Source organism: Ricinus communis, chromosome 8, assembly GCF_019578655.1.
Source record: "Ricinus communis isolate WT05 ecotype wild-type chromosome 8, ASM1957865v1, whole genome shotgun sequence".
Lineage (NCBI taxonomy): Eukaryota > Viridiplantae > Streptophyta > Magnoliopsida > Malpighiales > Euphorbiaceae > Ricinus > Ricinus communis.
Genome location: NC_063263.1, coordinates 15,860,437 through 15,874,174, shown reverse-complemented (window position 1 = coordinate 15,874,174; position 13,738 = coordinate 15,860,437). Strand labels below are relative to the sequence as shown.

At 26.9% G+C, this 13,738-nt stretch overlaps 1 protein-coding gene across 1 annotated transcript; it reads left to right on the top strand.

Moving 5' to 3' along the window:
* Positions 1-10,736: 10,736 nt before the first annotated feature.
* Positions 10,737-11,415, top strand: LOC125370834. The gene is made up of 2 exons (XM_048377699.1): positions 10,737-10,890; positions 10,994-11,415. The coding sequence occupies exons 1-2, from the start codon at positions 10,769-10,771 to the stop codon at positions 11,232-11,234; spliced, it is 363 nt and encodes a 120-aa protein (XP_048233656.1). The 5' UTR covers positions 10,737-10,768; the 3' UTR covers positions 11,235-11,415.
* Positions 11,416-13,738: the final 2,323 nt, after the last annotated feature.

Sequence of the window (13,738 nt, the reverse complement as noted above, 5' to 3'; positions counted from 1 at the left end):
TATCTAAGTTTTAACACTCATTCAAAGTATTGGTATTTGATGAATTTCTCTCTTTGGTGATTTTAAAAGTGTGCATTCATCCATATCGATTTAGTTTATTCAGGACTAGATTATCAGACTCTCCAGGAGAATTAAATCCTAATTAATATGCATTAATTAATTACTAACTAATTTTAGGATAATTATTATTATTTAATGGCTATAGTATTTATTACATGTTACATGTGAACTAAAAACTAATTTTAATCACTATCTTTTAAAAATATTCTTGTTGGATTTATAAAAGCTATTATTTTAAAATCTAAAAACTAATTATATATGACAATGTTAATGTTAATTAATAAAAAATAATTTTAATAATTACATATTAAATCGATAATTAAAAAATAAAAATGGACTATAAGACGGACCAAAAAGAAAGAAAAATACTATTCTTTTAGACAGCAAGAGTATAAATTAATTAAATATGCATAGAAATAGCCCAGCATGGCTTCAACTTTAATATATGGAAAATAAAAATAAAATCTCTAAAAGCTCTGGAGTAGTTGGGTGCTTAATTAGATTCATCTTGTAATAATACTCTTTAACAAAATCAGTAATTAAATTGCCAATAATTGAGCATATTTATGTGCATGTATGATTTCAATGTTGTTAGATGGAAATCTTGTTTCTTCTTTTTCTGTCTTTAGTAGGACAACCTAAAATCAACTATGAATTTTTCCTCTTCCCAAGTTTGGCAAGGTGATATTTGTCTTCATGGTACATGTCTTGGTGAACAACATTATATAATTGAGCTGACTAAATGTATAAGCATAGACTTTTGGTTCACCAATTACCAATAATGTAGCATAGGCCTCTACACCTTATGCAATATATAGTTTTTTCGAATTTTACTATTAATGGTTTCCCCCTTTCATATTGGAAAACCAATATAAATTGTAATTTTAGTTCATTAATTACTTTAAAGCTTTCTAAGTTTGCTTTCGGTTGTTATTATCTTTCTTATGTTTAATCCACATTTCTCTAAAATTACTTTGGAAAATCCTTAAATTTTCATATATTTGCTCAATTTCTATTTACTTCAAGTTTCCATTAATTCTTTTATATATATCCTTAAAGGGTAAATAAAAGAACGAAACAAACTTATTATTACACCTTTAATTTGTTTATGCACATGTAACCTGAAAGAAACTTCAGGATGGACATAAAATTCACAGTTTTTGCCCCATATACAAACTTATTTCATATATAATAATTAATAAAAGAGAAACATTTGCCATGTGCTTAACCTTTAAATGACTTAGAATACCAATTCCCACATGACCAAATTTCATTTTCTAACTAACTCTTTGAATTTCAGGTTAAGAAGAGTGAGGCAAAGCAGCCAAAGTCAAGTGAATTTTCAACAAAACAAAATGTAGATGCTTTCTTGCATTGTACATTTGTATTTTTCCATCACTTAAAGGATTATTTTTCTTTAAAGTTTTCTAGAATGGCTAGGCAAAGAAATATTAAATTTATGTACGTATTAACATCTTCAATAAGCTTGTTATTAGGAAATTAATTTACAGATATCCCGTGTCTAGCTCTTCTACAAGCCAAAAGAAAATTCTCAACAACTTAGTTCTTTTGACTTTCACTAAGTTTTATCGGTGCATTTATATACATCAAATGCAACAATTTTATATTAAAGAAAATTTACCATTGTAGAGCTTAATTATACCTACCATGGCTAACTCAATTGGTTAAATCACTAGCATATAAAGAGGGAGTACCCACTCTGAGTCCGATGTGTTAGCAGCTTGACACTAATAATAATAATACTAATAGTAATAATAGTAATTATAGATCCAAATAAAATTTAGAGTCTCTGAAATTAAATAGAACTTTAGATTTAAAAAAATATATATATTATTGGATTGAGTTCTTTAAGATTAGCTTAATTTCTTGAATATCTTCTATTAAGTTTTAATTTGTTGGCTACATCATACTAACTAGAGTTCCAAGCATCTTATCTAATTGCCCAAACTGGGACGCTTTTTATTAGCATCTGCATTTCATGTTAATGTCTTAGTCTTTTAAGTTGTCTTCCACTGCACAGTTATATGTGTAGGATCAAGTCTCTGTGTTTAGGTTTGGAAAATTATTCATCTAGGCGTCTCTATATATTTAAATTAATTGTTATTTAATACATAAGAAATTCTGTAATATATTAAACAAATAAAATTTATTACATTATATTTTAAATATTAATTAGTTTTGGCAATATATATAATATTGTATTATTAATGAAAGGTTGTTAACTATGCAGAGTTAAATTTTTTTCTGAATTAATAATTAACTATATATATATATATATAAGCATCTTAAGTTTCCAAATCACATTTCTATATATGTCATTTGTCATTTTCCCGCAGGCGCATTGTCATTTTCATGAAGGTGGTAATGTGAAAGTGCAAGCTTGGTTATCGTCTAAGAAATAGAGTACTTGCATAATTTTTGTTGAAAATGATGGCAACAGATGGACATCACAAAGCCATTAATGATCTTCAAAGGTGCAGAGTTTTGAATATTGAAGATGTCAATGCCCATGTTCTAAATCTGACGCAATATATATATATATATATATATATATATATTTGCTGTTGGAGAAAGAAAATCATTGGTAAATTTTGCATCTTTTTCAACCATTCTTCAGTTTTGCTCTCGCCACCACATGCAACTTAAATTTCGTCAGTCTTTTTCTTTTTGTATTTAACTTTTGTTAAATGATTATATATGGTGTGCATTTTAGCCAGAAATTCTTAGTGAATAATGCTACACAATCTATTTATTTTTATTTATTTAATACGGTATATAACACTTTTATAAAATAATATTTTAACCTCAAAACATTAAAAATAGTTTTATAATATTATTATATACTACATATGTGAGAAAGAGTTGAAATAAAAGTAGATTGATTATTTAGTATTTTCATTTTTAAGAGTGGAGTCATTTATTAGATGAATCAATTAACAATTTATTTTTAAATAATTTTAATAACATAAAATTAATTTTTAAATTTCAATTATGTATTCAGAGGTCAATTTAATTATGCATTCAGAGATCATCTGTTAGGGTTTCCATAAATATAGTCAAAACTAAGATGAATGATAAATTGAAAATAATTTGATCCACCACTTTAATTATCCTTCACAGTTATTCTTTCTTTTCTTCTGAGCCCACAGAAACATGGGTTAATTCCCCTTGGACTGCTAATTTTACCAGCTTACTTTTCTCAATTAACTGTTTTTGTTATTCCAGTACTGTTTTCATTTAATTGAAACAAATTGTTTTAATTTTAAATCTATATATCATTATTTATATAATTGTAGTTATACATCCTAATAAGTTAAACATTAATGGTACTTTATTATTTACTAATTAAAACTCAAACTCTATGTAATTCGATTTTAACTATGTTGATAAAGTTTTATTGGAGATCTAATTCAAATAATTAATGCATTTTATTCTTTAAACAATAATATTTTATTATAAATTAAAAGAAAGAAAGATTCAAACTTAAAATATAAATTGAAATATACACATTATTAGGCTAAACTTGTAAAAAAGTTTAAATGTTCTCTTTTATATTACATATGTTACCGCTTTTGTAGCAAATTTAAAAAATAATTACCTTCTATTGTTTCTATATAAATTTCGGTCCATTAAACCTCTATTAACTAAAAAAACTTGCAAATGAAATAAAACAAAGAATTTTATCTTATATTAATCTATATAATATGGTCAAAATCATATGTCATTACATTTTGAATAATCCCAATTTGTGACCATTGGTCAGCCATAGGCCGCTAAGAAAATCTTGGAAATATATCGGGAAAGTATATAATTAAGAGTTGTAAAATTCCTCTTTAACTTAAATAAAGATTATATTTTTCTGTCATTTAGAAACAAATTGGAAGCCAACGCGTCACATATGGTTCCCAAATTTTAGAACTTTCCTCAAAGCTTTAGTTTGTTTGTCTTTTAGTTAGGACACGGCCGGCAGCGCTCACATCTCAAGGTCTAACCGAAGTCAAACTTTTATTAGGAGTTTTGTTAGAAGATTCTAAAAGGGCGGATGTCCACGTGGTTAGAAGTTAAATATACCAAAAATATTTATTTAATTTAAATAAATTGACATCAAATGACTAATTTTAATAATAATAAGACCTGTTTTCATATTAATTTAGATTCTTATTAATGAACTCTAATTTTATCCAATAAATTAATCCCTTTTATCTATTTTAAAATTTAATATTTATTTGATGATCTATAATCTCTTGATTTCAAATCTAGATGTCCATTCACAATAGTACAATATGATTGCTCACTATGTTTTAAAGTCATTATTAGACATTTATTCCAAATGACAACTCAATCCTGGTTACAATTGAAGAGAAATGATATAAAATATCATATTTTCAAAATATGAAATATTAATTATTTTAATAATAATTATTAAATCCAAGCCCAGTAAAATTTAAATTTATATTAATTTAAACTCTTATTAGTAAGTTTTATATTCTATCTTATTGGTTGATCACTCCAAACTATTACAAAATTTGATAGTCTCCCTAATCAACATTATCTCTCTCGGCTTAAGAAATACTCGCCTCACTATTGGATTAAAGTGACCATTTATGCTAGTTTATTTTTAAATTTATAGTTGAAATTTCTTGAACTAAAATGTTATGGTTGGTAGATATACAAGGAAAATGATTTACAAATTAGAATGGAAATCTTTTAGTTGGATGATTTGACCCTTTTTGTGCCACAAAATTCTTAGGATAATGGAGATTAAGATCATTGATTACGCATGGATTACGAGATAAATTGCTTGTTAATTATTTTTAATATGGATAAATTATGCTTCCACATCCCATAAAGGGGGCTAAACTTGGTAAAAAATTTAATTAATTGAGTTTTCATGCATGGTTTTTCAATGGAGTGCTTATGATCCAAACTAGCAATATTTTACCATTCGATATTGAGCTGTAATCAGCAAAGTGATTATTGGGCTTAAACTTGACAATGAGCTCAGTTGTGTTAAAGCCCAAAAGTCCTTAAAACAACATTTGAACAAAGCCCGTACATCTGGCTTATTTGTGTTTAATTATAAGATCTGTGTACAAAATCATCGGTTATGGTGTACTATCTCTATCTTTTTTATTTTATGAAAATTTACGAATCATATTTAATGGAGTCTCAATCCTTTTATGTTACTAGATTTTATAGAGTGAGAATGGAAAAGAATTGATTTTTATTTTTATTCAATTGTATTCATTTAAAGATATATTGTAGTCAATTCATGATCTTATAAAATCATCGAATACAAATTGCCAATTAATGGAATAAATTTATTTTTTTTATTGTCATTATATATATATATATATATATTTTAACTATTATTGTAATTTTTCTATTTTGTTATGAATATATATTTTTTTTATCTCTTTTAATGAAATAGTCATATTTTTTTTTAAAAGCAGAAAACAATAATGCTATTGTTATGTAATTAAGACTTATTGTTTGCTTGTATGTTGCATAATTAATTTTTTTATCTTGATTATAAATAATAATGTAAAATGAGTTTATAAAAATATTTAATAAGATTTTTAATATTTTATAATTATTTATCACATTATTTAAAATAATAATAATAAATTTTTGATATTATAATATTTTATTAATGTAATAAAGAATATTTTTTTGAAGTATCTATCCATTAATTTATTACTTAAATATAAAAAACTAATACTACAGACATTTTATATTTCAAAATTAGAAAATATTGTATAATTAAAAAATTGATACTGATATGTAGAAGAAAGTTTTATTACAAGAGCAAACAGAAACACAAATATAAAAATTGAAATCCAATATATGAATACGAATTAACTAGAATGCTATCGGAAATCATCATTGAAACTCGAAAATGAAATCAGAATTGACCGAAACCTAATTGAATTTCTAAACCCATTTCTATTATCGGATACCTAAAGCTACCCGACTGTTGCCATCATTGTGATTGCAACACCAAATGCACTCCATCAGAAAGACCATATTGGAAAAGCAATTCAATTCCTTTATTAATCCAATTAAAGAGGGATACGTAATTATTTATTATTTTTTGTATAATGATGATAACAAACAAATTGCATTGCAAGCATGATTCACAGGTCACTAGCTACATAAGAAGGCCATCATCACCATTTTTGCAATTTGATCCCATTAGAATGGTGCCAAGAGCAGTAATTCACGAAGTTGATGCATATACGTATCAGTTTCTATCATTTCCATCACTTCAAAGGCATGGAGAGTTGGAGAATTTTTGGTGCAGAACTTCTAAGTTTTCTCATTTCACTGGTGATTTCGAGCTGATGCAGTAATTTATGAATCTTTTTAATTATTCTGGACGATATATATATAGTCTCTCTTGTTACTCACTAATATACTTCTACTGTAAACAATTATTTATTGACACTGTTTCTGGTAATTGTAAAAAATTTATAAGTTTTAAAATTTTATCTATTTATCATATGGTATCAAAAGTTGGTGTTTTATCTGCTACGATAAATTTCATTTTGACTATTTACATATCATATTAAGTATAAGAGAAAATGTTCGAAGTTGTATTATCCCATACCTAGTTACTGAGCTATATATATATATAGCTATATACTGGACACCCTTTTTTTTTTTTAAATTAATTTTTGAAAATGAGTTCTTTCTAAGTCTATTTGTCATAATCTATGTGTCAAAATAAATAGTATCAAATTTTTAAAGTCATATGTAATAAAAATAATTATTTAATGAGAAATCTGAAGTCCGAGATAGTAAAATTTTAAAAATTTGTTATATATCTGGCATATTTTTTTATTTAAATATTTAAGTTTGAAGATCGAACAAACATATGTTTATCTTATCTGAGTGAGTATTAAATTCTAAATTTTTTAATTATTTATTTATAAATTTAAGTTATCGAGAAAAACTTCAAAAATAATTTTATATTATCTCAATCAAATAGAAATTATATAGTGCCAAGTATTTTGTAAATTTGCTGATCTTAATAATCGATGGAAGAAGAATAATGCAGCTCTTTTCAAAGAAAAAAAGAGGATCTATGTAGAACTAAATTCCTATTTTAGGAATATGGATACATTATTCATACACGTTTACATACTATAATATGATGATAGAGGGCAAGTGTAGAATAGCAATAATTTGACTTTTGATTAAAATCATTAAGAAAATTGAATGATTAAGCTGTAAACTATCATCTGATCCGAAATTAACCTTTTTTTTTTAAGAAAAAAAGAGTATCCAAGTGTCTCACTTAAATCACACCACTTCAGAAACCCTATTAGTTTGTGAAAAAACATCTGAATCAGAATTTCTTGTAATTACTAAAGCTTTGACATCACAAGGCAAACAAAATAGTCTCTTACCCCCTCATTCTGCTTTATTGACTTTTAATTTGTTGCACCTAAATCCACCACTAAGGTGGATTTTTCCTATTTATAGTGCTTATAGTTTTTTTTTTATTTAAAAATATAAGGATAATTTCTCAATCTCATCATTTCGATTGGTTGAGAGAAATTTGAATGAGACAGTATGGCCATCCCACTTAATTTTGCCTCATTTTGGTGGATATCCCATCACTATATTTTTATTAGAAAAAGTATCAAAAGCACCTAAACCCTAAAATACCTCTCTATAAAACAATAGGTTAAATTTCTCCATCCTCTCCCTCCATCACCCCCCAATACAATCTCTTATAGTTCTCTGGTTCTATAGCCTGGTAGGTATAGATTCTATAATAACATTAATGTGTACGTAGATATTTTGATAATTTATATACGTCTCTAATTATTAACAGTCACCATTTTATATGTATCTCTTACTTCTCATAGATTTTGATTTTCTTAGAATTTATTTTGTGGGTAACAGCCGAAAATTGATCTGACCCAATCAAGGGAGTGCAAGAATGAGGCTTCTAGGGTTTGCTCTAATCTCTATGCTGGTGATGAGCTCTTGCTTGGCCATAAATGTGCAATCTTTCACAGTAGAAATGCATGAACAAGAGCATCAACACCTTGATCAGAACAAAGATGTCAATGCTGGTTATCCTAAAAACAGTATCGAGAACCACCATTATATCCCTAGGCAGGACTTCAATTATGGCAGCGATGGCGGTAACGGTGGTGGCAGTGGGTAAAACTGAGCTACTTAACTATATTTACATGTATGAAAGATTTAGTATGATGCCTATTATACTAAAGAGGAGTTTATCTTCTATATCGTCCACATCATATATATATATACATATATATTATAAAATGCATATATGATATTCAAGTTTTCTTTGATGTATGATGTTGAAGACTGTATTAATATATTACTGTATGTACCTTTCCTAATTAAGTATTTTAAAGTACAGGTTAAATTGTAATTATTGTTTCTTGTTTTATTATAAGGTATGTGCATGATACGGAAATAAACATAAGATTGTCTTGTTCCCTTTTTTTTTCTTAAATATAATTTTCTGGTATAAGATTGAACTAATTTTCCCTCTATTATAGTGTGCATGCCAAATTATAATAACAACATGAAGATCACTACTCTCTTTGATATGTATTTTTGTTCAATGAGACAAAGACTGAAACCAAAGCAAATCCCAGTAATTGGTCTGTACAGAATTATGGTATCTAGATTAATTCTAATGGCAATTAGCATATGGTGATGATAATAACATAATACTTGATTAATAACATAGACCAAGTTTTTTTGATGTTGCCAAGCCCTTCATGAGCTTGGGGCTGCAATGTCAATTCGTTTTTAAGGTATTTAGGCCTCATTTGAAGGGTTGAGGCATGGGCCGTATCATCAAGCTTCAGTGGCCTTTTCTGTAGTACTCGGTTAGAAATTTTCTATGCTCTTGCTTTTTTTTTTTTTTTTTTTTTTTTTTTTTTTTAAATTTTATTAAATTATATCTATAAATTTAATTTTATAATTAAAATAATAATAATATCATGTAAATGCACAAATAAACAACTAACTGTGTGTAAATTTTTCATAATAATTTTTTTTTTCTATTAAATTTCAACCGTGTCAATAAAACAGTTATAAATTACAATTTGATAGGAAAATCTGGTCTCATTATTGCCTATACTCAATTACAAATCGATTTCATTCATATTATCAAGCAAGTTTAATTATTAAAAATTAAATTTTACTTCTTCATTAGTTTCTTAAGGAGAGAATTATTTACCTCCATAAAAGAAAAATGGTAAAAACCTCCTAAACGGAAACAAAAGCTATACGACCGTATGAACAATCAATAGAGGTGGTGATTGTACTGTAAATTACGATAAACTACATCTGAAACTAAATTACCACCTCTATCAACCTTAGATTTATGGGTATAAAATATTTATTAATACGAAAAGGTGGAGTAAATGATTTTCAAGCCAAAAAGGCCAAGAGTCACTCTTAACGAAACTGGTTCTTAGAAAGTGGAGAGAGCCAAGAGAGAGGCTTGGGGTTTAAGCTAGAAAGTAAATGACATGATAAAAGGAACTACATTGTGAATAGCTCAACCTAGAATTTGGTACTTATAATTTGAGACTAGTGACATAGCTTGAATAGTATTTATATGCCACCGTAATCGGATGCCTGAAAAAAAGTAAAACAAATAAGTTGATGGATGCATGATATATATTTATTAATATTAAATAATTAAAGTGCTAGTTAAAATTAAATTATTTGTTCTTAAAAATAAAAGTCTTCCTACAAAGTATTTATTATTAAAAAGATAATTATTCTTTATTATGTGACTCCAGCTTAATAGGGATTAATAAACAAACAAATTAAAGAAACAATTAAAATGCACAACAATTATCCAGCATCCAAATTGAGCTGTGAATTACATGTTATTTATTTATTTATTTATTACAGTGTATAAAACTGTGTTAAAAAAAAGAATGTATTCTTCCATATGGTTGACTGGGTAGAATTATGCTGGATGCCTGGAGGTGAAGGATGAGTGTAAAGTTAGTTGGAGAGTGATATTGGATTAGTACTCGAGGCTCAGCCATATTACGCATCAGCAGCCTCTACAGCAATCACTCTATATACCTATGCTTTAGCCACATTCTTACCCAGTATTTTAAGGTGGAGTTTTCCTATTTATAGTGCCAACTTTTTTAAAATATACATGAAACATCTTCTCTCACTGCCATCATTTTGTTCATTCCAACATGGAGATGAAATCTCCCCAATATTGACCAAATTTCTCCACCTCCATCCATTTTAAATGCAAAGAAACTAGCTTCCTAATTTATATATTAAAGTTTTATTCGTTATATTTACAGAATAAAATTGATATTCATTTTGTTGATTTTAAAATATTTTAAAAATAAAAAAATTTCATTTATTTTTCCTTAAAAATCAGACTGGAGGTCTTGAGTTTTCAATAAGTAGAAAAGAAAATATCAACATGGGAAATTAGCATTTTTTTTCAATTCTTTTTCTTTCTTCTTTTCTTTCTTTGGAGTGATATATTAAGGTTTGAAACATCAGCTCCTGTGCATACTATGAAATGTTTTTAATCACTGTACCAATGTATTTTAAATCATGGTAGGAAAGATAAATTATCATAAAATTAGAAAAATTCCCAAACAATATCAATTATGAGATCGATCCACTTGATCACCTCCATTTAATGGAGACCCCAAAACCAAATTTTTATTATTACTGTCAATTACATAAGTCCTACATCCTCTATAAAAGCAGCTTAGATATGTCCTTCCTGTATAGGTCATATTTCATTCTTCAATTACTTGGGTAGGCATATATATCTATTCTTATATGCAAAGCAGTCCATCAGTGGATTCTCCTATGTATACTCTGACAAGATAAGTGTAATTTTGTTTGGTTTTGTTTTCAGGAAAGGCCAGAAAAGAGTGCAAGATATGAGGCTTCTAGTGCTTGCTCTTGCCCTGATGGTGGTAGCTGGATCTTGCTTGGCTGCAGGAAACAGGAAAGCTTTAGCTTTTGAAAGCCATGAACCTGAAAAACTGAGGGACCTAATCAAGGATGACTTCAGTAAGCATCCTGACAGTTCAAATGATAGAGAAAATGGTCACCACGAAATTCCTCTGGGTAAATTTTCACCGCCATCTGGGTAAAACGTGGTGGCATATCATGGACCAACATAATGGTAATTTAATATGAAGTGTTTGTTTGTACTTCTTCTTCGTTTTCAATAATTAGTTCCTTCCGTAGAGCTTGGCTGAGAAAATGATCTACTCTTGTGTAATCACCGCAGTATGTGAATAAATAAAATCCTTTTGTTTTGTTTTCATGTAACATCTAGTTTGCTTCCTATAGTTATTTGAAGACTTTGGATCATATGCTTGTTTTTATTTTGATCACTGAATTTGATTAAAACAAATAAAGATTATTATAATTTACCAACTCATCAGTTCTTCCTATGACCAAGTCTTAAGCACTTAAAATTCAATTGAACTTTAGATTCATAATCCAAAATTAATTAAATCCAAATGAAAATGAACCAAAGAGCTCCTGAGTCTTTTTGAAGGGTATGAAGATTGATCCTTGCGAATTCCAATATTGCATTAAAAACCACTATGACTTTGTAAAAAATATTCATATCCCATTAGACATGGTCTTATTTTAAACTGAGAATTATCAATTGGATCTTCAAAATTTAATACCTGACATACAAATGCAGGTACTAATTAATTTGTTTGTTATTCTTTGCATCCTTTTTCCTTCTTTTTAATAATATTAGAGAAGGCAAATTGGGAATTTTCCCAGTTTAATTTTTTTTTTCTTAAAAGCTATTTTCAATTTAGGGTCGATTCCGTTCGTAAAATTCCAAAATTTTGAGTGATTTTTAGGTGGTGAAAGAACCAAAAAATAAAGGTGCCCAACCCTAATAGAGGAGGACAAGATTTTTCACAAGCCGTCCACCAGTCTTATGGGCGGACAGTATGTTGTTCCTTGCAAGAATCTTTCAAATTATTTTATAAATACCAAACAATAAAGCTTTATGTATATATATAAAAAAATCCATAAATACCAAACAATTTTCTTTCTTTAAATTTTAAAAAAGCATTTGTATACTAAATAATTTGTAGTAATATATAAATTCTTTCTTGCATTAATTAATTTGATTATATGTTATTTAATTTAATTACTTATCTTTCAGATTTTGTCTATATAAAGTATAATTAAAAAAAATTATTAATTAACTACAATTATAGTATATTTCAAATAAGAAAATACTGTAACAAAAAATTAGTATCTAATTAAATATATCGCTTACAAATTCTATAGTTTCTACAATTATAAATTTCTACACAAATTAAGAGAATACTCTCTAAAATTTCTAAAAAAAAAACCTCTAATAACTACATTAATTTCTATTAAAAAATTAATAATTTTTAATAAGAGATTTGAGTTTTGTCCCTTATACATTATATAAAACCCATCCTAAAAATAGATATTTCTTCTCAAACTACTCTAAAAATATAATATTTACAAATTCTTTTGCTGAAATGGTAAATATTTCTTTTAAAACTCTAACTAAATAAAAATCCCAGGCAAATTGTATCATGAGGCGCTTTGAGTTTACCAATCTAATTGGGAAATCTTGGTGGTTCTGATAATTTTTTGATTTGACCCTTCTACTTGATATGTACCGATTTGATCCGACATTTTAGTATTGAAATGAGTTCCACTGCGGATCATAAAATCTTAATGGTCTTCTCTATAATAATGAATGGAGAGTCCTTTTCCACCTTGCAACTACTGTGGACTATATGCGTTTTAATAGAAATTATATAAAGATAGTCAATACAATAAACACTCCTAGATAAATGCCTGCTCATACGAGATCCAGCTCTAAAAACATAGTAAATAGTCTTATACGCAAATCAATGACTCTTTAAAAATTTTAAGGCTTATTGACATAAAAGATTTAAATATATATATTTTTATAAATTTAGTTAATTTTATAAATTTTTATTTAAATGATATGATTAGGCTAATTGATTGTAATTATAGTCGAATTAAAATTTCAGTCAAAATTGAATACTATCTCCTTAACCGTAGATACTAACTTATTTTTACTTTACTAATATTGTTTGCCTTTTAAAAAAATACATAAAATTATGATAAAAATGAGCAAAGAAATGACTTTATCTTTAATTTTTTTTATTCATTCGTAATTTTTATTTGTCATTCACTTTCATATTCATCTACTTTCATATTCATCTATAGCATGATCTTAGTAACTCGTGTATAGTAGTATATATATGTGGTAGTGACTTGTAAGTTACTGATAATAGATAATAACATGTCACTATATTTTAACTGAAATTTTAATTTAGTTATAATTGCAATCATTTAGTAAAATAGGACCATTTAAGTAAAAATTTAAAAAAATAGACAAATTTGTAATAAAACATAAAAATTTAAATTTTTAATGTCGTTAGTCCAAATTTCAATCGTGATTATGTTCATTACCGTAAGAATTGGCTTCATTCTTTTTCTAGGGCATCATCACTGGATTGATATATATATATATATATATATATATATATATATATATATAAAGGTGCGTGGTTTATTCAAAAACTTCTTCCCTCTTTATCTATCTCTCAAA

What these genes read in the sequence shown, in the direction of transcription:
- LOC125370834 (XM_048377699.1), top strand. Translation starts at nt 10,769, where the DNA reads ATGGAGACCCCAAAACCAAATTTTTATTATTACTGTCAATTACATAAG. An exon ending in TTCATTCTTCAATTACTTGG is followed by an intron (nt 10,891 to 10,993) that starts GTAGGCATATAT and finishes TTTTGTTTTCAG; the next exon opens with GAAAGGCCAGAAAAGAGTGC.